Raw genomic sequence first — 27,060 nt, 5'->3', positions numbered from 1 at the left:
TTTGCTTCCACTTGCCTTACCTAGATTTGTACATTAGTTTAGTTTAGTTTAGAGATACAGCACGGAAACAGACCCTTTGGCCCACCGAGTCCGCGCCGACCAGCGATCCCCGCACATTAACATTGTCTTACACACACTAGGGAGAAATTACACTGATACCAAGCCAATTAACCTACAAACCTGTACATCTTTGGAGTGTGGGAGGAAACCGTAGATCTCGGAGAAAACCCACGCAGTTCACTGGGAGAACATACAAACTCCGTACAGACAGCGCCCGTGGTCAGGATCGAACCCTGGTCTCCGGCGCTGCAAGTGCTGTGAGGCAGCAACTCTACCGCTGCGCCACCGTGCCGCCCTTACATCTTCAACAACACAAAAGTTTAATACCATCCAAGACAAAGCAGCAGCCTTGACAAATGACACATGGCACAATTGTGAGAGCAGCTTCCAAATTTGCACATTCATCATTTTAAACAAGGATGACAAGGAAACGCAGACTCTGCAAGTTCCTCTCCATCACAGACCATTCAGATATAGATATATTCGGTGTAAAAATGAACTATCAGTTCAAAACTGTAAAGCCTGTGGGAGTATCTCTCCAGTCTGCCACCGTGACCTTTCCAGATATATTTTGGGAGAGAAACATAAAGTTGGCCCCATAACAGTGAAAACACATTCCATGAAAAAATGTGGCCACTCAATATAGCAACAATATTGGTAAAAATAACTCCTTCCATTTGCTGAACGATTGCCTCGGCTAAAAATCGATCTCATGTATTCTGTTTATTGTGGAAATTGATATTCTAGCTCTGTGTGGTTTGTTTTTGTTTCTATTTTCTGCACGTTTTATTTCCTCTTGGAAAACTTTTCGGCTGTGAACCAAGGGATTTGCAGCTTAATTATGTTTTTTTTAACAAATTCCATTGGTACATTCATACTACCTGTCGATATTTCAAATATTGACAATATTTTGAGAATCAATTAACCATGTCAGCACAGGTTGATACCTTGCATTCTTCTGTTATGACCCCTTGCTGTTCCTCTCAATCCTTTACTGCTCTCTCATGTCCAGAGTAGGGGAATCAAGGACCAGAGGACATAGGTTTAAGGTGAAGGGGAAAAGATTTAACAGGAATCTGAGGGGTAACTTTTTCACACAAAGGGTGGTGGGTGTGTGGAACAAGCTGCTAGAAGAAGAGATAGCTGAGGCAGGGAGTCTCCATATGTTTAAGAAACAGTTAGACAGGTAGTTAAAGTCAAGTCAAGTCAATTTTATTTGTATAGCACATTTAAAAACAACCCACGTTGACCAAAGTGCTGTACATCAGTGCAGGTACTAAGAACGAACATACAATGGCACACAAACATAACAGCACATACATAAACAGTTCACAGCGCCCCCACAAATGCTAGGGAGTAGAAATAGGTTTTGAGCCTGGACTTAAAGGAGTCGATGGAGGGGGCAGTGCTGATGGGGAGAGGGATGCTGTTCCACAGTCTAGGAGCTGCAACCGCAAAAGCACGGTCACCCCTGAGCTTAAGCCTAGACCGCGGGGTAGTGAGTAGCCCCAAGTCGGCCGACCTGAGGGACCTGGAGATAGAGTGGTGGGTTAGAAGATTTTTGATATGAGGGGCAAGCCCGTTTAGGGCTTTGTATGTGAATAGGAGGAGCTTGAAGTTGATTTTGTACCGTACTGGGAGCCAGTGGAGAGAGGCCAGAATCGGGGTGATGTGGTCCCTTTTACGGGTACCCGACAGGAGTCTCGCTGCAGCGTTTTGGACCAATTGCAGGCGGGACAGGGATGATTGGCTGATCCCAGTGTATAGGGAGTTGCAGTAGTCTAGGTGGGAGGAAATGAATGCGTGGATGATTTTTTCTATGTCGTCAAATTGGAGGAATGGTTTGATTTTAGCTATGGGACGAAGCTGGAAGAAGCTGGCTTTTACCACAGCATTGACTTGCTTGTCAAACTTTAATCCAGAGTCAAATATCACACCAAGGTTTTTGACATGCGGTTTGACTAGGGAGGATAGGCTTCCAAGGCTGCCTGTTATCGTTTTGATGGAGTCGGGGAGAGGGGGCGAATAGGATGACTTCAGACTTACTCTCGTTTAGTTGAAGGAAGTTCTGTGCCATCCAACATTTTATGTCCTCAAGGCAGTGCATGAGGCTGATTAAATTTGACCGGTTGTTGGGTTTCAGGGGGAGATAAAGCTGTGTGTTATCCGCATAACAGTGGAAAGAAATGCCGTGTCTTTGAATGATTTGGCCGAGGGGGAGCATGTATAGAGAGAAGAGAATGGGGCCTAGGATGGAGCCTTGTGGAGCCTTGTGGAACCCCGCAGGAGAGGCTAGCTGGGGAAGAGGAATAATTGCCTATGTTGTTGGAGAAACTCCTATAGGTACATGGATAGGACAGGTTTGGAGGGATATGGACCAAACGCGGGAAGGTGGGGCTAGTGTAGCTGGAACATGTTGGCCGGTGTGGGCAAGTTGGGCCGAAGGGCATGTTTCCACGCTGCATGACTATGCCTTGCTTCTCCGGAGGGCAATGGTTTATGTACCAGCTTCACATAATTCCTAATTATCATTGTCACTGTATACTGAAGATTTTTTATTTTACAAAAGTGGCAATCTGAGGAGCACAAAAATGGAAACCACCATGAAATATAAAACAAAGCATAATTCAGCATTTTTTTCTGTGTATGATTAATCTTTTGGCAATATGGGCCTTGCCTTGCTTGATAATGAACAGTACAAGGATATCTAATGGTGGCAGTCATGCATCACAAAGAGCCTGAAATAGAACATGTTTCTTTCATATTTCATGTCTTAATCTTATTTAGCTTTTAGCTATCTTGTGCAACACAGATGTTTTCAAGTACAGAACTATAAAATATAGTTTAAGAGGCAGCCCAAGAATTTATAGAGTGAGACTCTATTCAAATGCTAAAGTACTAATAGTGTAAGATGATGCAAAACAAAGGGAATCTTAGGTAAAATGGCAACTGGTCAATACTGCCGGAAGCCAGAGGAATACAGAACATCTAGCAAGGAAATTCAAACTAAAATGGGAGACACCAGAAGGTACACGAAAATTGCAAGTAAAATCAAGGAAAACTCGTATTTTAGAAATACATATAGACCAGAGGAATAATAAATGAACAAGTTGGTAAGCAGTGTGTGAAGACCTGGGTAGACACAAAATGCTGGAGTAACTCAGTGGGACAAGCAGCATCTCTGGATGCCGAATTTGCGTTTAACAGCTTCTCATATTTCACTTGGGCAGCTTACTGCCCAGTGGTATTAATATCGATTTCTCTAACTTCAGGTTGTCCAGGCATTCCCTCTCGATCTATCCCTCCCCCACCCAAGTTGCACTAGCTTCTTGTTTTCTCTGTATTAAATGCCATCAACCATTCCTCAGCCGACCTGGCCAACCGATATATTCTCTCCTTGCATTCAATCTCCCAAATTGCGAAACCCTGCACTTGCTTCGGTTAAACTCCATCGGCCATTTCTTTGCCCATGTCTGCAGCTGATCTATATCCTGCTGTATCGTCTGACAGCCTTCCTCACTGTCTGCAACTCCTCCAATGTTGGTGTCGTCAGCAAACCTACTCACCAACCCATCTGCATTTACTTCACTAAGGCCCTCTCCTTTGTACCCAGAATAACCACCAAATAGATATAAATATGCTCATTAGTCTTCTTAAAAATAATTAACACATATTAATAAATACATTAAAATGCTTAAATACAACAGACATTGATATTGATCAACAAACTACTTCCATTGAATGTACTGATACAAACAGTGATCAATTTTCCAATCACAAGGTACGCAAGGAGCCATTTAACACAAGTGGTTTGGAATCTGTTCGCTGTATTTAAAAAAAAAAGAAAAATACCCCTCCATTGATCTATTCAAACAAGTGTGAAATGAGGCTGACCACAGAGAATTGTTTCATGGATTATGATATTATCTAAGCACATGTACAATGGCGGGTTTCCACCTACTACGGAATAAATCAATACCTGACTTGATTTTGGGCCATCTTTCAATAGATACGTGGAAAAGAAACACATAACATGAATTGAGTTTATGTGCATTCCACAAAGTGCTCCCCCATATCAGTGGTTGAATGGCAGCTGTCTCTCCGGAATATACCTGTCTTTTCATAGAATATTTCTAGCTTTTTGCTTTCTTCAGATGTACTAGCAGAGCGATTGGTGTGATCAGCATTCATGATGCCCCGCTCATGGACTCAGTGCATTCTTGATGTTGCAAGCAACTGTACCGAGAAAGTCCCTACATTTTGTTATTCAATATCAATAGTCAATAGTCGTTTATTTGTCACATACACATAAATGTGTAGTGAAATGAAACATTACCCGCAGTTGAACAATAAGACCAATGAGAATAATCAATAAAAATGCAATAACACACACAATCACAAACTAACACCAAACAAAAAGAAACATCCATCACAGTGAGTCTCCTCCAGTCACCTCCTCACTGTACAAAGATGAGAAGCAGAAAATGAGCTTTCAATCTTCTGGTGTAGAAAGGAACTACAGATCCTGGTTTAAATCGAAGTTGGACACAAAAAGCTGGAGTAACTCAGCGGGTCAGGCAGCATCTCAGGAGAAAAGGAATAGATGACGTTTAGGGTCGAGGCCTTTCTTCAGACTGAGAGTCAGGGGTTTCATCCATTTGTCCTATATCTCTCTATAATCACCATCGATATCTCTCGTTTCCCCTTCCCCTTAGTCTGAAGAAGGGTCTCGATCCAAAATGTCACCTATTTCATTTCTCCAGAAGATGCTGCCTGACCCGCTGAGTTACTCCAGCTTTTTGTGTCTGTCTTTAGTCCTCTGGGATGTGCTTGACATATTTTGAGGCCAACCCAAACATCAATTATTTGCTGTAACTGCTGTAGCCCGAGACTGTGCTCCTCCCACTAAAAATTACACTTACAATCGTCTCATTAGGACACCATTAGAATGTCTTCATTTATATGAAGAGTGGGCAGATCAAGATCACCCAAGCTTACACTGGAATTGTAATGTTCGTAGATTTAAAAAAAGCTAACTAAGCATGTTTTTGCAGCTGATAAGTGGAGATAGAGATGGATTTGGGTAATGGTATGGACGTCTTCCTGGTACCTCGGGTAAGACTTCTGTTTTTCACAGACTGCTGTCAGGATAGTTTGTCTGTTTGTCTGTTTGTTTCTATGTTAATTGTATTTGTAAAGCGCTTTGTGCATGTGTTAAGGCGCTATATAAAATAAATATATTATTATTATTATTATTATAAAGTTCGGAACGCGCTCCATAATATGAAATATAATCAAGTGTATGACTTCTCTTAAGCCAGTTATTTGCAGTCACAATGTAATCAGAACCAGAAAACTTTCTTTTGCAATAAAGCTGTTTAACACCAGAAACATTCCATGGCATCAATAATTATGATACATTTTATAGGCTGCAGCACGTTCTACATTTCAAAAACTGGGATGGACTTCCTTCCACATGAACATTTTGAAATCGATCTTGTGTTCATCAAATATAGAGCATGGCTTTAATGAAATAAATATAGACAAAATAATTAAATGCACGCCATGGGCACAAACAAGAGAATGTTGGTGAATGGTGCTCTGGAAATGTAGAAAGATGCAAAACAGATTTACAAGGTCTGGAGGGTTTGAGTTATAAGAAGAGGCTGAATATACTGGGTCATTTTACCCTGGAGTTTAGAAGTCTGAAGGGTGAACTTATATCGACTGTATATCGAATCATGAGGTGCATAGTATGGTGAACAGTCACCTTGTTTTCCCCAGGGTAGGGAGTGTACAACTGGAGGGCATAGGTTTACGGTGAGAATAGAAACGCTGAAGGTGGTGCACTCATGGAATAAGCTGCCAGGGTAAGTGGTAGAGGAGGCTACAATTATGACATTTAAAGGATACTTAAACAGTTGGGTTGCCAACTGTCTCACTCTCAAATAAGGGACAAGGTAACGTCACCGCCCCATGTCCCACGTGACCTCACCCAGCCAGTGGCCACGTGCTCCCGCTCCACCAATGGCTGCCGCCTGGGCTGGGAGGCGGGTTGCTACGCAACCTCCGTTAGGTGGTGCTCGGGCCTCTGGACCGACTGTGGCCCCCGGACCTACACTGTCCGGACCTACAGCGTACAGACCTACACTGTCCGGACCTACAGCGTCCGGGCCTACAGCACCCCCCTGGGCCTAATACAGGACAAGGGCGGTCCCATACGGGACAAACTAATTTAGCCCAACATACGGGATGTCCTGGCTAATACGGGACAGTTGGCAACCCTATTAAACAGGTACATGGATGGTAAAGGTTTTTTAGGGTTATGAGCCAGTCATAGGATTAACTTGGTGAGGCAACTAGGTCAACGTGGCAAGTTGTGCCAAAGGACCTGTTTATGACTCTTGGCAGCACAGTATGATAGGGCATGATATAGGAAATGTTATAATGGGAATAACATTAAGTGGTGAGGGCTGGATTGGTTGTGGTTATGGGGATCCTTTCCTCCTCTGGCTCCATCCAAGAGGTGAGCCAACTGGCTCAATGCCTATTGCATCATGTGTGTCTGTATCTTGTGGTGATTGCAGTATTAACATTGTGCAAGTTATTACAAAAAAAGAGGCAATGTGAATATATATTGTCTAAACATTTCAGTGATGGAATGAAGAGGTCGACGAACTTTAAGAAATTGGAGACTTTTTTTACAACTAGAGTGAAAAAAATGCTAAAGTATTTAATGAAGTGTGGAGTATGTGATCCGTAAAGAATGTAACTTCATCACAAGAAATGCCTCATTTTAGACATTGAGGAAAAAAATAGCTTTAGTTTAGAGATACAGCGCAGAAACAGGCCCTTCGGCCCACCAGGTCCACGCCGACCAGCGATCCCCGCACATTAACACTATCCTACACCCACGAGGGACAATTTTTATATTTACCAAACCAATTAACCTCTAAACCTGTACGTCTTTGGAGTGTGGGAGGAAACCGAAGATCTCGGGCAAAACCTACGCAGGTCACGGGGAGAACGTACAAACTCCGTACAGACAGCACCCGTAGTCAGGATCGAACCTGGGTGTCCGGCGCTGCATTCACTGTAAGGCAGCAACTCTACCGCTGCGCCACCGTGACCGCCCTAGCATTGAAAGAATGCAGGTAGCACAGTGAAGCTGCAGCCTCATTGTGTGGAGTCAGAGAGTATGGAAACAGGCCTTTCAGCCCACCATGTCCACACTATCGAATACCTATGTGTACTAATCCTACACAAATTCCAAGTGACGAGGCCAAAGTATTTACGTGCATTATTTTCTTCTGAAAGTGGATGTCCCTTTTTTTGTACCTTTTTTTGATCATAGAGGAGGGGATGTAGAAAGTGCAAATTGTAGACCAGAGAGACATGCCCAGCAGATCAGCCTGTGCTTATCCTCCACTATCAGAAATAAAGAAACGGGGGAAAAAACAAGAAACTAGCAGAACCAATATTTCCGATGGAAGACTGATACAAACATAAATCAAGTTACCCGAAGTTCCTGAATTCAATATTAAGTCCACAAGGCTACAAAGTACCCAGACGGAAGACGAGGCGTTGAGTTGTGATGGTAGAGGATGCCATTGACTGATAGGTCAGAGTGGGGGTGGTGTGGAGTTCACAACGGCTGCTGCATTAAGACCTTTAATGCAATATCAGAAAATATTACAGAGAACATAGAAGTGGTCAGCACAAAAACAGGGCACTGTTCGTTCTATTCGCCAATATCATGAAGGCTGGAATGAATTGAAGAGTGCAGCCCAGCTCATTCTGCGGGATCAAAATATTTCCAATGTTATAAGTAGCGTAGCTTTAAGTTACACTACTAAACTACTGAGATGTCCAGTCACCCGATCTTGTAGTTAGCATTCACTGCTCAAAGCCATCATGGAAATTAGCAGGCAGCACAAACCATGTCGATATTGGAAGTTATTTTCTCACTAGATCTACGTCCACAAGCTAACTAATGTTGTCTCCCATGTTGGAATGGCATTTTCTCATCATTTTTCGAGTTACGCAGAAACTTAAACTGCCAGTGAAACATTCTGATAGGGGCGGAGGTGGAGGATGGGGCCTGTGGGGACAGGAAACAAGGGGGTGTGATATGAGTGAGGGGAAGAGATCCAAAAAACAGATGGGTCCTTTTCTAGCTAATCCACATCTGAGATCTGAAATCTGTTTATTCCTTATATGGAATGACATGTTCTTAGTATTGTCGAGACAGAGAGTTCAATTAACACTATCCTACACCCACTAGGGACAATTTTTACATTTACCCAGTCAATTAACCTACATGCCTGTACGTCTTTGGAGTGTGGGAGGAAACCGAAGATCTCGGAGAAAACCCACGCAGGTCACGGGGAGAACGTACAAACTCCGTACAGATGGCGCCCGTAGTCAGGGTCGAACCTGAGTCCCCAGCGCTGCATTCGCTGTAAGGCAGCAACTCTACCGCTGTGCCACCGTGCTGCCCTTTCTTGTTTCAATACAGTGGTATCGTGATATCAAAGAGGGGTGGAATTGCAGGCTCCCTATTGAGTCACATCTGTCAGGATCAGACAAGGTGCAAGCTTTCAAATCTTTGTGCAGCATGAGGGACATAAATACTCTTCCTGGCCCAATATCCTGGCTCCACCACTGCCAAGTGGTTGCGTCCAGCACCCTATCACTTACTCAATTAGCAGGGATCAGTCGTGTAGCAGCTGCAGTTCCTTCCTGTTAGCCAAGTACTGTGTTTATGCTTGTTTGGGAATGAATGCATGTGAAATTGAGATTTGACTATTCAGGCTAGCAAAACTTGGGATACACACATATATGTTCCATAAGCTTCCATGCGTGTGCACATGGTTTAAAATCTGGCCAAGTATAATACTGTTTGGTTAAAATAAACAAATACTTTAGTAGCATATATTATTGCAGTATCATATACCTGAATGTCCATTATTAAGGTATTGAAATTGTAACATTGTCCGATGAATAAAGCTTGTTGCAATTAAAATATTCTTGACTTAATAAGTTTAGTGATAGTGCAGGCTTTTTGAAACATCGTGGCTTTTAGTAGATAAAGTACAAAAATTAATGAGGGGAGCTAACAGAAAGAAACTATATTAATAGAAGAGAATGCAAAAGTAAGAAGGTTATAATAATAATAATAATGCATTTTATTTATATAGCGCTTTTCATATACTCAAAGACGCTTTACAGAGCTTGAGAGAACATAGGGAAATGAATAAATCGATAAATAAGTAAATAAGTAAACGAACAGAGAAAGGAGACAGAAGGTGAGGTGACCTTCAGTGGTTGAAGGCAGTACTGAACAGGTGAGACTTCAGCGATGTTTTGAATGTGGTGAGTGTGGAGGAGTCTCTAACGGTTTGGGGTAGTGAGTTCCATAGGGTGGGAGCAGCGATGGAGAAAGCCCTGTCCCCCCAGGATCTGAGTTTGGTCCGGATGTGGGGGGATAGGAGATTGGCAGCGGCAGAGCGGAGGGTGCAGGTGGGAGTGTGCCTGTGGAGGAGGTCGGTCAGGTAGGATGGGGCCAGGTTATGGAGGGCTTTGTAGGTTATGAGGAGGATTTTGTACTGGATTCTCTGGGGGATGGGGAGCCAGTGGAGTTTGTAAAGGATGGGGGTGATATGGTCACGGATCGGGGTGTGGGTGAGTAGACGGGCAGCGGAGTTTTGAATGTATTGAAGTTTACTGTTGATTTTTGAGGGTGCGCCATAGAGGAGGCTGTTGCAGTAGTCCAGACGGGAGGTGATGAAGGCGTGGATGAGGGTTATACTTCAGACATATTAATAGAGTAATGGGATAACATCTGGAGTAGAAACTCTTTATCTCCCCATCCCATTCCCAAACTGACCTTTCTGTCCTGGGCTTCCTCCACTGTCAGAGTGAGGCCAAATGCAAATTGGAGGAATAGCACCTCATATTTTGCTTGGGCAGCTTGCACCCCAGCGGTATGAATATTGATTTCTCTAACTTCAAGTAACCCTTACTTTCCCTCTCTCTCCTTCTCTCCCCCACCCTTCTTCTCGGACTAGTTTCATTGTCCTGATTAACTTTAATGTTTGTATGCCTCATTGTCACCTTCCCCAGCCATTTTATATTTCCTTGATCACCGTCTGCCTTGATCTGTCGTTTTCACACCCTATCGTTCCGTATCTCAGGTTTCCCTTTCCCCTGACTCCCACTCTGAAGAAGGGTCTCGACCCAAAACATCACCCATTCCTTTTCTCCAGAGACGCTGCCTGTCCTGCTGAGTTACTCCAGCATGTTGTGTCTATTTTCTGGAGTATTGTCTTGGTCTCCATTGTCTTGGTCTTGGTCTCCATATTTAAGGATGTTGATTTACTGGAAGCTGTTCAGAGGAGGCTTTCTCGACTAGGAATGGGTAAGTGTTCTGATGAAAGGTTGGACTGGCAGCATGTATCCCTTCATATTTGACCTACTCCTGCTCCTTGTGTGGATGATTTCTTCTCTCATCACCAGGTCTCAGGCAGTGCCTTCATCTGTGTCTCACACTCATATTTTCTTTAGCTTCTTTTTGAAATTGGGAATCAGAAATGTCCTTAAAAAGCAGAAGGTCATGATGAACATTCAGCATGTGCATCTGCTTTCTTACCCCAGATAAGGAACAACCTCCCAGCAGCCAAGCGGCACACTTGGAGAGATCCCTGTGATATAGTGTGGAACTGTTCCAAGCTTAGGTGGAAAGCTAGCACTATGAGGTGGCACCAGAGTTTATAAATACTGAACACTGCAATATTGAAAGCTGCTGCAGCATGAGGATCTTAGTGGAGACCACTATTGGCTTCCGCAAAATGACAATTCAATTCAGTTTGGTTCAGTTCAGTTCAGAGATACAGCGTGAAAACAGGCCCTTCGGCCCACAGGGTCCACATTGACCAGCGATCCTTGCACACTAACGCTATCCTACACATTAGGGACAATTTACATTTATACCAAGCCAATTAACCTTCAAAACTGTACGTCTTTGGAGTGTGGGAGGAAACTGAAGCTCTTAGAGAAAACCCACGTGGTCATGGGAAGAACGTACAAACTCCGTACAGACAAGCACCCGTAGCCAGGATCGAACCAGGGTCTTTGGCGCTGTAAGGCAGCAACTCTACTACTGTAACTCTCCAGTACTGACCAGTAAGGGTCTCCTATTTCTTAAAGCAAAAAGAAACTACAGATCTAAAAGAAAACCAGAAAATGCTGGAAACACCCAGCAGGTCAGAAAGCATTTGTGGTGGTAGAAGTAGAGGTAATATTTCAGGTTTATAATCCTTCATCAGAACTGAAAACATTGGACAACAACTGTGTATTAACTTGCAGAGAGGAAGAAGGGGAAGTTCATGGTAGAAATAAAGATTATGGAGGAAACATTATTTTCAGTTTAATTCTTTTTAAAATTTACTGTAACTTTAACAAGTAAACTATGTAGTTATAGGAAAATTATAGAACATTCTTTTGTTACAAATTTGTAACAACTTCTTTGTTAATCTTAGTAAAAGTACTCTGCTTCAAGTGCGCTGTCTTCAATTAATCAAAATCATTGCTCGATTTTGTAACTGGCTCCCAGCGCTTCCAAGATGTATCTTCTCCAACCTAACAAATAATGTGAACTATCGTTTTATACAGTCAATCGAAATCGCCATCTTAAATTACAGATTTAATTCTTTTTAATTCATTTTTGGGATTTGGCCGTCCCTGTTTGCCCTTGCAAAGGTGGTGATGAGCAGTCTTTTTAAAGTATTGCATCCTTCTGCTGAAGCTTCTTCAGTATGCTGATGGATAGGAAGCTCCTAGATATGGACCCAGTGATCATGGCGGGCTGGAGATATCTTTCCAAGGCAGGATGGTGCATGAGCTGACCTTGTTCTTCTTGGCATCAGGGTGGGATGCGCCATTTTGTGTTGCCTGTGTGAACAGGCATTTTGTAGAGGGCCCATGCTCCTTTGTGGAGGAAGTGAATGTTTCGGGTGGTTGATATGATGTCAAGCAAGCAGGCTGCTTTATCCTGAATGTTGATGTGTGTTTTGACTTGTTCACACTGTACCCATCCAGCTCTTGTTAACATAGTGATCATGTTAAATGTTTAGTTTCATTTGGTTCATTGTTCTCACGTGTATATTTCTATGTTTCTCTGTACCAAGTTACGGTGAAAATCTTTTTGTTGTGTACTATCCATTCAGTGAAAAGACTATACATGATTATAATCATAGAGTACAATTATAGGATAGAGGGTATAACATTTAGTGCAAGATAAAATCCGATAAGTCCATTAAATATAGTTCAAAGGTCTCCAATGAGGTAGATGGGAGGTCAGGATTGCACTCTAGCTGGTGATAGGACCGTTAGTTTGTCTGATACCAGCTGGGAAGAAACCCCTCACAAATCTGGAGGTATTTACCAAGTCATTTAACGTGATTAACATGTTGAATTGAATTTGAATTAAATTTAAGTGAATACATTTTATTAGCCATGTATGCATACACACAAGGAATTTGCCTTGGTGCTTTGCACTCAAGCTGTTTTTATGTCTGGCTGTGGCTGCTTTGACAGTCCGGAGTCGCCTTCCAGAGGGAAGTGCTTCAAAGAGTTTGGGGCCAGGGTGAGAGGGGTCAGAGATGATCTTGCCCGCTCGCTTCCTGGCCCTTGCAGTGTACAGTTCGTCAATGGGAGGAAGGTTGCAGCTAACAACCTTCTCGGCTGATCGAACGATGCGCTGCAGCCTCCGGATGTCGTGCTTGGTGGCTGAGCCAAACCAGACCATGATGGAGAAGGTGAGGACACACTCTATGATGGCAGTATAAAACTGGACCATCATTGCCTGTGGCAGATTGTGTTTCCTCAGCTGCCGCAGGAAGTACATCCTCTGTTGGGCCTTTGTGACTGTGGAGTCGATGGTGGCCTCCCATTTAAGGTCCCATCAGAACTACCACATGGACTGTGAAGATGGTGTCAACAAGCAGATTCACATGGAGCTCTATTCCTCCTATGTTTACCTTGCCATGTCTTCTTACTTTGATCGGGATGATGCTGCTCAGCATCATTTTGCTGAGTTCAGGAAGCAGTCCCGTGATGAACAGAAACAGGCTGAGAAACAGATGGTTCCAAGGAACTTAAATGACTCCACAGATGTGACTGTGGTGTTGTTGATGGTGAGTGGGGGGAGGGGAGGGGGAGCTCTCTTAAAGTCCACAATTAGTTCCACTGTCTTAAGAGCATTGAGCTCCAGGTTGTTGCGATGGCACCAGGACGCCAGCTGTGTCACTACCCATCTGTAGGTAGATTCCTCCCCATCCTAGATCAGTCTAATCAGGGTAGTGTCATCCGCAAACTTGAGGAGCTTGACAGAGGAGTCTGTGGAGGTGCAGTTGTTGGTGTAGAGAGAGTAAAGGAGAGGGGAGAGTACACAGCCCTGTGGTGCTCCTATGCTGATGGTCTGCAGGTCTGAGATGTGCTTTCCCAGCCTCACATGCTGCTTCCTGTCTGTCAGGAAGTTGATGATCCACTGACAGTAGGGTTGCCAACTGTCCCGTATTAGCCAGGACATCCTGTATTTTGGGCAATATTGATTTGTCCTGTACGGGACCGCCCTTGTCCCGTATTAGGCCCGGACGACACTGTAGGCCCAGACTCTAGGCCCGGACACTGTAGCCCGGTGGCCGCTATAGTCCCGGACAGTGTAGGCCCGGGTGCCACCTAACGGAGGTAGCGTATCAACCTGCCTCCCTGCCCGGACGGTCGCCATTGGTGGAATGGGAGCACATGGCCGCTGGCTGGGTGAGGTCACGTGGGGTGCGGGGTGGTGACGTCACCTTTTGTCCCTTATTTGCGAGTAAGGAAGTTGGCAACCCTAACTGACAGAGGGGTTCAGGTGCAGTCAACTGTGAGAGTTTGGAGTGTAGTAGCTCTGGCACAATGGTGTTAAATGCATTGCTAAAGTCCACATACAAAATCCTTGCTTAGGTCCCCTTGCGGTCTAGGTGCTGGAGGATGAAGTGCAGGCCTAGGTTGACTGCATCATCCAGTGATCTATTGGGCCCGGTATGCAAACTGCAGGGGGTCCAGCAGGGGGTTTGTGATGTTTTTCAGCTGGGCCAGCACAAGTCTTTCAAAGGTCTTCATGATTACAGAGGTCAGTGCGACAGGCCTGTAGTCATTAAGACCAGTGATCCTTGTTTTTTTTGGTACAGGAACAATAGTGGAGACTAGTGGTTCATTGTGTTAAACTGAGTTTCTGCTTTATGGTGACGCCTGGAATATTGATTGTGTGAACTCTGCAATGCCAATGCCTTCAATTGCCAAGGACCGATGATTCCACTCTCTTTTGTTGGGGGAACCACGACCTGGTTCACAACCTGGTTCTTGAATGTTATCTTGGTGTTGTTACTGTGGGCAGCAGCAGCTTCATTTAGTGAGGAGTTGCAAATAGAAATGAGCACTGCATCATCATTTCCTACTTGACTTGATTTGATGAAGCAGCAGATGTTGGTTGGGTGTAAAACAGTGTGCTGAGGAACTCCTGTGCCGATGAGGATGAAATTATTGAACTTCAGCTGGTTTTCCTGGTTTTCCAAACGCTGGAATATTTTCCATTTGGATGGACGTTGACTTTCACTTTTATTGGTAACATTCAAAAAAAATTTTTTCTTTCATTCTGTTGATCGACCATTTTAACAAGAATCTGGAGATGAACCTAAAAATGTATTCAGCTACGTATGCTGATGGACGATGTTTATAAGCACTATCTGTATTTTGTAGGTGCTGCAAGGTGCACAGTTAATTGCAGTGGCTTCTGCAGAACATCCAACCAGTGGAGTTGATGGATCGCCACTGCAGGGGAGTGACATTCAGGTGCAATATGTACAGCTTGCACCAGTAACAGACCCTACCACAACAGCTCAAGTGAGTAAGATTACAAATTAAGTCAGTTCCATTCTTCATTATTTGCCATAATGCAGAGACAATGATTTAACTTTAGTTTCAATTACAGCCCATGATGAAAGGGTGATTGGAACTGATACATAGGTAAAGATGCATCATTCTATTTCATCTTCTGGTTGGAATTTTGATAAAAATTATGACAGTAAATCCTTGTTATAATGTACCATGGGGTGGTGTCCATTATTGCCGATTGTCCACTATAACCGAGTACGGTATTATTGTATGTCGTTGAAGCAAAGAGCAGTAGATGATGGTTAATACACAAAAGGACGCAAAGTAAAATAAGAACTGTAGATCAGTTTGAAAAGGATCAGTCTGAAGAAGGGTCTCGATCCGAAACGTCTCCCCTTCCTTCTCTCCAGAGATGCTGCCTGTCCCGCTGAGTTACTCCAACATTTTGTGTCTAACTTCGGAAGAACTGTTGATGATGGTTAATACACAAAAGGACACAAAGTGCTGGAGTAACTCAACGGGTCAGGCAATATTTCTGGGGAAACTGATTCAGCCGGCTGAATTACTCCAGCACGTTGTATTGTTTCACCATAAAATTAGTCTGTGCCAGCGACCCCCTCTTTGATGTGGCTGTTGTTGTGGCTCACATTGTAGCCCCTGGCAAGATGTGCTTTCTTCAGGCCGCCGCCACCGACAGGACACGCTCGGTAACCATGGGGCATTCTCCCCGTCACCCTTCGCTTTGTCCACTCCCCCACCGCCTCTCCCTCCTTGTCCCCTGAAGTCACCAACATCTTCCGAGGTGGAGTATGTCAGCGACTCTGAGGGAGAAGGTGCAGGAGGTGGTGGTGGAGGGGGGTAGAGGCCGAGTGGAGAAAGCAACAGGGGAAGGAGGAGGAGACGGCGGTGGAGCAGGGAGCGGCGGAGTGGACAAAGCGACGGGAGAAGAAGGAGGAGGAGGAGGAAGCAACGAAGGTAGGGGGTGGCCATGTGGGCAACTGGTGAGAGGGGAGGTAGCCCCATGGTGACAGAGCGCGTCCTATCAGCAGCACCGTCTGAAGAAAGCACGTCCTGTCGGGGGCTACACTCAAGTCAAGTCAATTTTTTTTGTATAGCACATTTAAAAACAACCCACGTTGACCAAAGTGCTGTACATCAGTTCAGGTACTAAGAACAAACATACAATGGCACACAAACATAACATCACATACATAAACAGTTCACAGCACCCCCTCAGAGAGCCTCAAACTCTAGGGAGTAGAAATAGGTTTTGAACCTGGACTTAAAGGAGTGGATGGAGGGGGCAGTTCTGATGGGGAGAGGGATGCTGTTCCACAGTCTAGGAGCTGCAACCGCAAAAGCGCGGTCACCCCTGAGATTAAGCCTAGACCGCGGGATAGTGAGTAGCCCCAAGTCGGCCGACCTGAGGGACCTGGAGATAGAGTGGTGGGTTAGAAGATTTTTGATATGGGGGGGGGGGGGGGCAAGCCCGTTTAGGGCTTTGTATGCGAATAGGAGGAGCTTGAAGTTGATTCTGTACCGTACTGGGAGCCAGTGGAGAGAGGCCAGAATCGGGGTGATGTGGTCCCTTTTGTGGGTACCCGTCAGGAGTCTCGCTGCGGCGTTTTAGACCAATTGCAGGCGGGACAGGGATGATTGGCTGATCCCAGTGTATAGGGAGTTGCAGTAGTCTAGGCGGGAGGAAATGAATGCTTGGATGATTTTTTCAATGTCGTCAAATTGGAGGAATGGTTTGATTTTAGCTATGGGACGAAGCTGGAAGAAGCTGGCTTTTACCACACTGGGGGGGGGGGGGGAGTGGGGGTGGCACAGTGGCGCAGTGGTAGGGTTGCTGCCTTACAGCGCCAGAGACCCGGGTTTGATCCTGACAATGGGTGATGTCCATACAGGGTACTACATTCTCCCTGTGACCACATGGGTTTTCTCCTGGTGCTCTGATTTTCTCCCACACTTCAATCATGTGCAGATTTGCAGGTTAATTGGCTTTGGTTTCATTGTAAATGGTCCCTAGTGCGTAGGATAGTGTTAGTGTACGAGGTGATCGCTGGTCGGCATGGACTCGACGAGCCGAAGCCCTGTTCCCACTCGGTGTCTCAAAAGTGAGCGGCAGCAACAGCCGCCCGCGTCAGCCGGTGAGGAAAGGCTTGCCGGTGCAGACCAGCAACGGTGCCTAGGCTTAAGGTGGTCGTACTGACCGTGCACGTCCTGTTTGCCTGAAGAATGAGCTGTTCCCAGGGACTACAACGTCAGCCACAACAACAGCCGCGTCGGTGGGTAAAGAAGGGCTGGTGCACCTTGTGAGGCAGGGTGGCATCGGCAGCTCCGTCCACTAGAACCTAAATCTGTCATGAAGGGGTCCGCTTGGCGGGAAACGGAGGGAAGGAAGTTGGCTCAAAGCCACACAGACGGAATCGCCACTATCACGAAGAAAGTGTACAACAAGAGGGAGACCCTTCAAGGGGAGCTGGACAACAGGGAGGTATACATCTGTATACATCTAGGAGGTGGTGACAATCTCCAGCAATGTGCAGGAAGGAACTTCCTACTGCAGGTGCTGGTTCACACCGAACATAGACACAAAATGCTGGCGTAACTCAGCGGGACAGGCAGCATCTCTGGAGAGAAGGAATGGGTATGGAGACGGTATGGCTCGAGACCCTTCTTCAGTCTTGACCCGAAATGTCACCCAATCTTTAGCAATGTCCTGCCAATAAATGGAGCAAAACAGGGAAAAAAAAACGACCTGAAAAATTGTGAAAGGGAAATCTGTACAGCATACATTTGCTGTCTTGTCTTTAGCGCTATATTTTGAAAATCAGATGCTCGGTTTCTAGTCCGACAACTCACTCCTGACTCTTTTCATCCCACCAGCATCGACACAGTCAGGCAGACACACACCCACCCCCCTCCTTTCCTCACACACACATGTTGAGAGACACATTTGAGTATGAGAACTATGTTTTAAAAATGTATGTCTAACTTACAGTCTCAGGTGACAAGAAAAACTAGTGTTTATCACTCCAGACAGAATGTGGACTCTTCTTGGGGTCTGCAGTGAACATTGTCAAAATAGATTTAGGAACATGTTTTAAAAAGCTTGTAACTAAAATGAGGCTTGTGAAATTTGAGATATTCTGACAGCTTAGATTTTGGAATCCTTACACATCTTCTGTTGGGTTAAATATTCAGTTATCAAAACGATCACCCCACCATTCCATTTTTGTATGGTGTCATTAATGTTTGTGTTTTTTAAATTAACTCTCAGTCTTTGAGGCGGCCAATTACATAACGTTAGACGCCATCTTCTATATACTAAAACTCCTGTTTGTTTGTTTGTTTGTTCGTGAACTACAGCCAAAACGGTACATGATAATGCGACAATTTTAGGCCCACCTTACTCACCGTCGTCCCTTTGGTGCTAATGGAAGAAGTTTCATTGAAATCGTGTTTTTTAAAAAAGTTATTCACATTTTAAAGTTTAAATCTATCTCCGAGGGGGGAGGGAGGGGGAGGGAGGGAGGCGGGAGGGGGAGGGGAGGGAGGAGGGTAAGGGGGGTTGAGGGGGATGGAGTGGGGGTGAGGGGAAGGAGGTGAGGTGAGGGAGTGGGTGGAGGGAGGGGGGAGAGGAGGAGGGAGGGGACGAGGGGGAAGGAGGGAGAGGGGAGTAGGGGAGGAGAGGATGCTGCACCAATGCAGGAGAGGTTTGGGCCCAACGGGTCCACTTGGTCTAGTTAGATTTAAAAGCCATAACTCTCGCCCCTTTCAAAGCAGTTACCCACAGCATCACCAAGAGCCAGGCATGAGTAGGTGGTTCTTGCTTCTCTCTTTTCTATGAGTCACTTCACGTAAAATGTATAGGATGAATACAGGTTTTTGTCTACCATGCATTCTTGTTTGAAATATCAAAATATTAAGAAGGTGGCAAATTGAATTAGAAAATCAAGATTATTGTTTGCAATCTATTCTTTGGGTAATTAAACTAATTCATGAACAGTTTTAATATCACTCATGATTAGGAAAAACATCATGTATAAATGTGGGCATCCATGGTAGGCCAGCATTTATTGTCCATCTCAAATCAGCCTAATGATGTTACGGATTCCTGGATTATTTGCTGATGGTACACCCACACGCCTCCCGCTATCTACGTTTAGACAGTCTAGGTCATGTGTTTGGGGGGGGAGTGTGGCTAATTTTTGAGCACAGCTTTGACTCTTTGATAACTTGCATCATTCCTTCAGTTATCTATCTTATCCAATCTGATCATTAGATTTAGATTTAGAGATACAGCGCGGAAGCAGGCCCTTCGGCCCACCAGGTCCGCGCTGCCCAGCGATCCCCGCACATTAATACTATCCTACACACATTAGGGACAATTTAAAAAAAAACATTTACCCAGTCAATTAACCTACATGCCTGTACGTCTTTGGAGTGTGGGAGGAAACCGAATATCTCGGAGAAAACCCACGCAGGTCACGGGGAGAACGTACAAACTCCGTACAGACGGCGCCCGTAGTCAGGATCGAACCTGAGTCTCCGGCGCTGCATTCGCTATTAGGCAGCAACTCTACTGCTGCGCCACCGTGCAGCCCTGATTCCCTCTGCTGTCATCCTGTGATTTTCACTCCAATGTAATTCCATCGTGATACTCATTCTCCCTAATGGGTCGAGGTTGGGAGAGGAAGGATGTTTTGGACAGTGGTATAGTGAAAACTCAATTTTCCTTCTGTGGGCCAAGCCAAGAATTGTCCTGGGCCAGCTAGTGCATCCCGGTATAATCCCTGAAAATTGGATGAACCAATTGGATGAGAGATTTTAGCAACACTGATAGGTTCATCGAATAAACAAGCAATGGGTCTGTGATACAAAATTAAAGGTGAAAATATAATTTACCTATCCAATGCACGTTTAAATTACTTGAAAGAAATTTATTGACAGCGATGCATGTAATGAGTAATGATTGTGGTTTCTAATAATCACATCGGATGATAATGTAGCCGTGTATTTTTACAATTGAGCTTCGCGTTGTTCACTAACTGGATTATTTTTTAGGCTCTGGCTTTTGGCATGATTTTATCAATAAAGAACAAAACAGTACATATTCTTGGCAGATGCAGCATACGCTGTGCAGTGTTCCAATGTCTGCGTTGGTGATAATAAGCCCTCGCCAAAGTACCGAGCCATACAACATCGGCTAGTTTGATTGTTCTGGTGGATAGTCAACTTAGCTTGGTGTAAGATTTGGATTTACTTTTCAAACGAATGTATTCAGTCTTTTCTGCCAGGGAGTTTTTTGGTATTGACATCTTTCAGGAATAGCATCATAAGTACAACTATCTGAGAGAGTTTCTTATGTATATTACGTTTTCTATGTGGAGTGTAAAGATGAGGGAATAGAGTCTCTATCTGCTGCTTTTGTAACTTTTGTGTCTTTCAATGTGTAAAATGAAAGTTGGGCATTACTAATCAGCAATGGTCGAGTATATTGCTCTCTGGGTGATGTTTGCAGTGTTCCCTTTCCTCCTCTTTAAACTGCTCGTGTTAATGACTTGGAAATCACTGCCTGTGAGGCTTACAGTCGTGGAAATATTTCATGATTGTATAAGGAAACTGCATATACACGAGGGCTTTAAGGATAAGGGGAGAGAATCGAACCAAAGGGCATGAGAAGAGGGTAGATTTATAGAGTTATACAGTATGGAAACAGGTCCTGTGGTGAGAGTGGTGAGCCTATGGAATTCTCCGCCACAGAAGGTAGTTGAGGCCAGTTCATTGGCTATATTTAAGAGGGAGTTAGATGTTGCCCTTGTGGTTAAAGGGATCAGGGGGTATGGAGAGTAGGCAGGTACAGGTTACAGAGCTGGATGATCAGCCATGATCATATTGAATGGCGGTGCAGGCTCGAAGGGCCGAATGGCCTACTCCTGCACCTATTTTCTATGTTTCTATGTCCTTTGGCTCCACTCATCTATGTTGACTAAAATACCGAATTGAGCTAGTTGCACTTGCCTGTGCTGGGCTTTTAGAGTCAACTTACCTGACCTTTTTTTACACGGAGAGTTGTGGGGGCCAGGAACGCATTGCCAGAGATGGTGGTGGTGACAGATACAATTGTGGCATTTCAGAAGCTTTTAGGTAAGAATGCAGGGAATAGAGGGATATAGTTCATGTACAGGCAGATGAGATCATTTGAGGACATTTAACTTGGCATCATGTTCAGCACAAACATTGTGGGTCAGAATGCCCTTTCCTGTTCTGTACTGTTCTGTGTTTTATGTTCTAAAGGCAACATATGAAACTGAATTGTACATTAGGCATGGTTTTCCAGCATGTGTCAGCTGAAATAGTGGCATAAATGTCACGACAGTCATTGACAGATATCACATTTCCGTGACAACTTTTGAAGGACATTGTGCTAGAACATTCCAGCATGTTGGGAGCCAACATCACAGAATATTACCCCAAAACCCCTCCCTTGAAGAAGCAGCAATGTCCAAAGATAAGCAACTGGCAGTCTCAGGCAGCAGGAATTTTCCCCCTTAGATGAGTGTGCGTGTTAAAGCCCGTTTGGATATAGCAAGCGGCTGCAAGGCATTTGTACATCTTAAAATTGGGGTAAAATCAGTCTGAAGAAGGGTCTCGACCCGAAACGTCACCCATTCCTTCTCTCCCGAGATGCTGAGTTACTCCAGCATTTTGTGAATAAATTAAAATGGGGGAACTTGGGACGGTCGATGAGGTGCTGAACGTCCTAAGGTGTACGAAGCTAGAAAAATCTCCCGGGCCTGATCAGATATATCCATGAGCACTGTGGGAAGGAATTGCAGGTGCCCTGGCTGTGATATATGAATCAGCATTACACACAGGTGAGGTGCCAGAAGACAGGGTGGCTAATGCTGTGCCTCTATTTAAGAAGGGCTGCAAGGAAAAGCCTGGGAAATACAGACCCATGAACCTAACATCTATGGTCGGGATGTTATGAGAGGATTCTGGGGAATAAAGGGCCTGTCCCACTTAGGCGATTTTAAGGCGACTGCTGGTGACTAAGCTGTCGCCAACAGTTTGCCGGGGTGTCGCGGGCGTGATCGTGAGGAGTCTTCAATGAATCGCAGCGGATCTCGGTGCGTCGCGGAAAAAAATTCCAGATATAAATTTCTCTCCGACAGCTGGCTTATAGCTCATTGCGGGCGCTGTCTGTCGCATGCTGTCCCCAGGTTTGCTAGGTTGTCGCAGATGCATTTAGAAGCACGTAATATTAAATTAAGAAAAGGCATTTGAATATACCAGAAGATCGTTTTGTTTAACCAATTTATTTACCGTTAGGACATTTGACAGGAAGATTTACAAGGATGTTGCCAGGACTTGAGGGCCTGAGGCATAGGGAGAAGTTGGGTCAGCTAGGACTATATTCATTGGAGTGCAGAATGATGAGAGATGATCTTATAGAGGTGTATAAAATCATAAGGGGAATAAATAGCATGAAGGCACAAAAGTCTTTTACGAAGAGTAGGGTAATACAATACAATACAATACAATATATCTTTATTGTCATTGTACAGGGGTACAGCGAGATTGGGAATGCGCCTCCCATATGATGCAATAAATTAATTAGCTAGTCAGTATTAATTTAAACAACCCAATGAAACAAATTGTAACAGTTTTAAAACAGAATAAAGTGCAAGTAGATCTGTGCCGGTTCACTGTGCGATGTGACCATCTGGCTCAGCAGGACCGGTTCATAGCAGCTATGGCCCTGGGGATGAAGCTGTTCCTGAGTCTGGAGGTGCGGGCGTAGAAGGCCTTGTAGCGTCTGCCCGATGGTAGAAGTTCGAACAGAATGTTGCAGGGGTGTGAAGAGTTTTTGTGGATGCTGGTGGCTTTTCTGAGACATCGTGTGTTGTAGATGCCTCCAAGGCTGGTAGCTTTGAGCTCTATGGTCCTCTGAGCTCTATGGACTACCCGCTGAAGAGCTTTCCTTTCTGCCTCCATGCAGCTGAGATACCACACAGGGATGCCATGTGTTAGGATGCTCTCTATGGTGCAGCGGTAGAAGGTCGTCAGCAGCTGTTGGGGTAGACCAGACTTTTTCAGTGTTCTTAGGTAGAACAGTCGTTGCTGTGCCTTCTTGACCAGCGCAGCAGTGTTATTGGACCATGTTAGCTCCTCCGAAATGTGAGTGCCCAGAAACTTGAAGCTGGACACTCTCTCCACACTGTCCCCGTTGATAAAGATCGGGGCGTATTCCCCGTTGTGTGACCTACGGAAGTTGATGATCAGCTCCTTGGTCTTGGTGGTATTTAGGGACAGGTTGTTATCTGAGCACCAGTCCGCCAGGTTCTGCACCTCCACTCTGTATTTTGTTTCATCACCGTTGGTGATCAGCCCGATCACCGTTGTGTCGTCTGCAAACTTGACAATGGTGTTGGTGTCGAATGCAGGAACACAGTCGTGTGTGAAGAGGGAATAGAGCATGGGTCTCAGAACACAGGCCTGTGGTGTGCCGGTACTCAGGGTGATAGTGGAGGACAGGTGCGGGCCCATTCTCACTGCCTGCGGTCGCTCCAGCAGGAAGTCCAGGATCCAGTCGCATAATGATGAGCTGAGGCCTAGCTGGTGGAGTTTGGTGATGAGCTTGGTGGGGTTTATGGTGAGAGGGAAAAAATGAATAGGAACCAGAGGGGCAACATTTTCACATAGGTGGGTATATGGAATGAACAGTGGTGCAGCGGTAGTATTGCTGCCTTACAGCGCTGGAAACGGGTGCTGTCTGTTCAGAGTTTGTACATTCTCCGCGTGACTTCATGGGTTTTCTCCAAGATCTTCGGTTTCCTCCCACACTCCAAAGACATACAGGTTTGTGGGCGAATTGGCTTGGTATAAATGTAAATTGTCCCTAGTGTGTGTAGGATAGTTTTAATGTGCGAGGATTGCTGGTCGGTACAGGCATGGTGGGCAGATGTGCCTGTTTCCGTGCTGTATCTCTAAACTAAACTAAACTGACAGAGGAGGTAGGTACTACAACAACATTTAAAAAATATTTGGACAGATATAACATAGATAGGAAAGGTTTAAAGGGATATGGGCAAATGCAGATAAGTGGAACTCATATTGATGGGGTATTTTTGGTCAGCATGGGCAGGTTGGGCCGAAGGGCCTGCTTCTGTGCTGTATGACTCTACTTCATAATTTAACCCTTGAACTCCTGGTAACCTTCTGAAACTGCACTCCTCCAATGTCAAAATATTCTTCTGAAGGTCCTCATAGATAGAATCAAGGTACATGTTAATTTGGCACATTTTTTAATCTAAAAATGTTTATGTTTCTAAATAGGACTGCATAAATAATCATGAAATTATTTATTAGACATAAAAACAGCTATTTTTCCACGAGTGATAGTTCTACTCAATAACCAAAGTCTGTAGTCTCTTTTTTACTCTGGTTTATTTTCACCCACGTGTTTAGACCATAATGTTGTATCCTTATTGTTTTGATGTGTTTGTGCTTTATTCTTAATTGTTAACTGTTTGTGTTGTCATTTGTGAGCAGAGCACCAAGGCACATTCCTTGTATCTGCATACAATAAACGTATCCATTCATTCATTCATTCATTCATGAACAGGCTTCACTTCTCATTATTGATATAGTAATTTGAATATGTCTCCATAATTTTGATTCTGTCTTGAATCAGCAACATTCAATCTTGATCCCTTGGGAACTGAATGTGATATATTATAAAACTGTACATAAATAATGCTTCTGTGCAGGAACTCATGTAAGCGGCATTTTATAAATATTATTGCAGGATTCTTCAGATATTGTGTGGCACATTGAAGATCAAACATGTTCTGTTAATATTTCTCATTAATTTGTAATTAGCTTCACAAATTTACCATTATAAAGTGGATCCCTTAGTTTCCTGATTATTTATTAATAATGGAGCAAAATGGAAATGTAAATTATATAAACCACAAAGTAAAATGTGCATATGGTACATGTAAGTCACATAAAATAAAAGTTTTTATGGAGAGTTTGACATAATTTGTACTTTCTACCCTTTTTCAGGAAACAGAAGCTCTTGCAACCACAATTCAGCCTGAAATGCAAATTGACCATGGAGCAATCCAGATTCAACAAGGAGAGGCTGGAGAAGTTGTTCAAATCCAGATCTGAGTTAACGCCGTCCGTAGTTAACAATAGACAATCGGAACTCTAAAGGAGAGAATAAAGACAGTCTGTATAACAATACAAGCAGCCAAGCCTGAAGCCCCTCACATTACAAAAGAATAAAGTATTTTGTGCCCTATTGAGAAGCATAGACAGATTTCGAATCATTTGACGAATTTGTTTTCTGTAATGAAATACATCTAACTGTTTTGGATATTGGGATCAACTATTAACCATGTACAAAACAAGAAAGATTCTTGTAACTGGACAATGTCATGCTAGCTTTTAATACTCATTGTATTTTCAAGGGGTTGGTACAGCTATAGTTTTGTCATTACTGCTACGGAACTTTTCAGTCTGAAATACTGCATTACACTGATACTTTGAACTTTTGAAGAGATATTTATGAATTGTATACATTATATCCAGAATTCAGGGAAATTATTTTGTTGTTATCATTTGCAGTTGCAGGCACTTAAGGCAGAACCAGATAGATTTTTTTTGTAACTTCTTTTGATCAGAAAATATGGCAGATAATTAGGCACATTAATTTCAATTAAAGTGTAAGCAGTTCTTTTTACCTTAAGTGAAAAACATGTTACTGCTTATTTTCAGTGTCTCAGCTCGGTATTACTTCCAGCCTATTTTGTTAGGAACACGGCAAATGCTGTGTTTGCAATATTCTGCAATCTGACTAAATGACAGTTGTGCTTTAGAAACATTTGTGTAAATTAAATAAAATAAACATTGTGTCAATTAAATTAATCAAAGCCCAGGCCAATGCTCCTGACTTTTTAACATGGATGGCATTGAGCAGCAACGTGACCTAAAAAGTAATTGCTGAAGCATTGCTAGTTTCTGTTACAATCATTTTTTTGCTTTATGTCTGGTTTACCATACGGAGAAGAACATACTGACTTTGTTAAAAAAAGACACAAAGTGCTGGAGTAACTCAATGTATCAAGCAGCATCTCTGGAGAACATGGATAGGTGACGATTTGGTTCGGGACCCTTCATTTTAAGAACTTCTTCAAAGTAGGCATATGTTTATAATTTACTGATATTGTTTATTGTTGGTACCAAAGATAAAATTATTTAATTTTTCTTGAATATTTCGAATGTATAATTTTCGGTATCTGCAATGTGGAACTAGTAGTCACTTAGTATTGCACTTAAATTAGAGTTCTTTAAACAGTTGGTATTAGATCCTTGTTTAAATTAGCATTCATCATTGGTTGGTTTGTTGGCTCTTAACTTCCCTGATGTTAAAGAATGGGATAGAGAAGAGGAGTCAGAGTTTAGAAAATCAAGAAGTAGAATCGATTTGGGTAAGGAACACCAAGTGGGGCGGAACGGTGGCGCAGCGGTAGAGTTGCTGCCTTACAGCGAATGCAGCGCCGGAGACTCAGGTTCGATCCTGACTACGGGCGCCGTCTGTACGGAGTTTGTACGTTCTCCCCGTGACCTGCGTGGGTTTTCTCCGAGATCTTCGGTTTCCTCCCACACTCCAAAGACGTGCAGGGTTGTAGGTTAATTGACAGGGTAAATGTAAAAATGTCCCTAGTGTGTGTAGGATAGTGTTAGTGTGCGGGGATCGCTGAGCGGCGCGGACCCGGTGGGCCGAAGGGCCTGTATCTCTAAATCTCTTTTTAAAAAATCTCTAAAATTGCTGAAAGTTATGAATAGACTTCTAAATGATATTGGTGATAGAGGACATAATTGTTGATCTAACTAATGAAGCAGTTGGGCAGGCACATGGATAGGATGGGTTTAGGAGGATATGGGCAGGGGTGTAGTGCTGCCGACACTCCTCTCCGGCACCTCTGTAAAAGAAAAAAGCCAAAATAAACAGCGGGGAATTTTAACGAGCGGGGAATT

At 44.0% G+C, this 27,060-nt stretch overlaps 1 protein-coding gene across 6 annotated transcripts in view; it reads left to right on the top strand.

The window, feature by feature from the left end:
- banp (BTG3 associated nuclear protein) overlaps window positions 1-26,240 on the top strand; it is a 127,147-nt gene extending 100,907 nt beyond the window's left edge. For 3 of the 6 annotated variants that reach the window (XM_078400873.1, XM_078400874.1, XM_078400875.1), the window contains 2 exons: window positions 14,863-15,006; window positions 25,081-26,240. In XM_078400873.1, coding sequence (XP_078256999.1) covers window positions 14,863-15,006; window positions 25,081-25,188 — 252 coding nt within the window. In that variant the 3' untranslated portion in view covers window positions 25,189-26,240. Of the gene's footprint in view, window positions 1-14,862; window positions 15,007-15,082; window positions 15,130-25,080 lie in introns of all 6 variants that reach the window. The other 3 variants (XM_078400878.1, XM_078400876.1, XM_078400879.1) reach the window with 3 other exon arrangements.
- Window positions 26,241-27,060: the final 820 nt, after the last annotated feature.

The sequence above is a fragment of the Rhinoraja longicauda genome, chromosome 6 (genome assembly GCF_053455715.1).
Source record: "Rhinoraja longicauda isolate Sanriku21f chromosome 6, sRhiLon1.1, whole genome shotgun sequence".
NCBI lineage: Eukaryota > Metazoa > Chordata > Chondrichthyes > Rajiformes > Arhynchobatidae > Rhinoraja > Rhinoraja longicauda.
The sequence above is the reverse complement of the archived record's forward strand: the minus strand, read 5'-3'. Positions and strand labels throughout refer to the sequence as shown.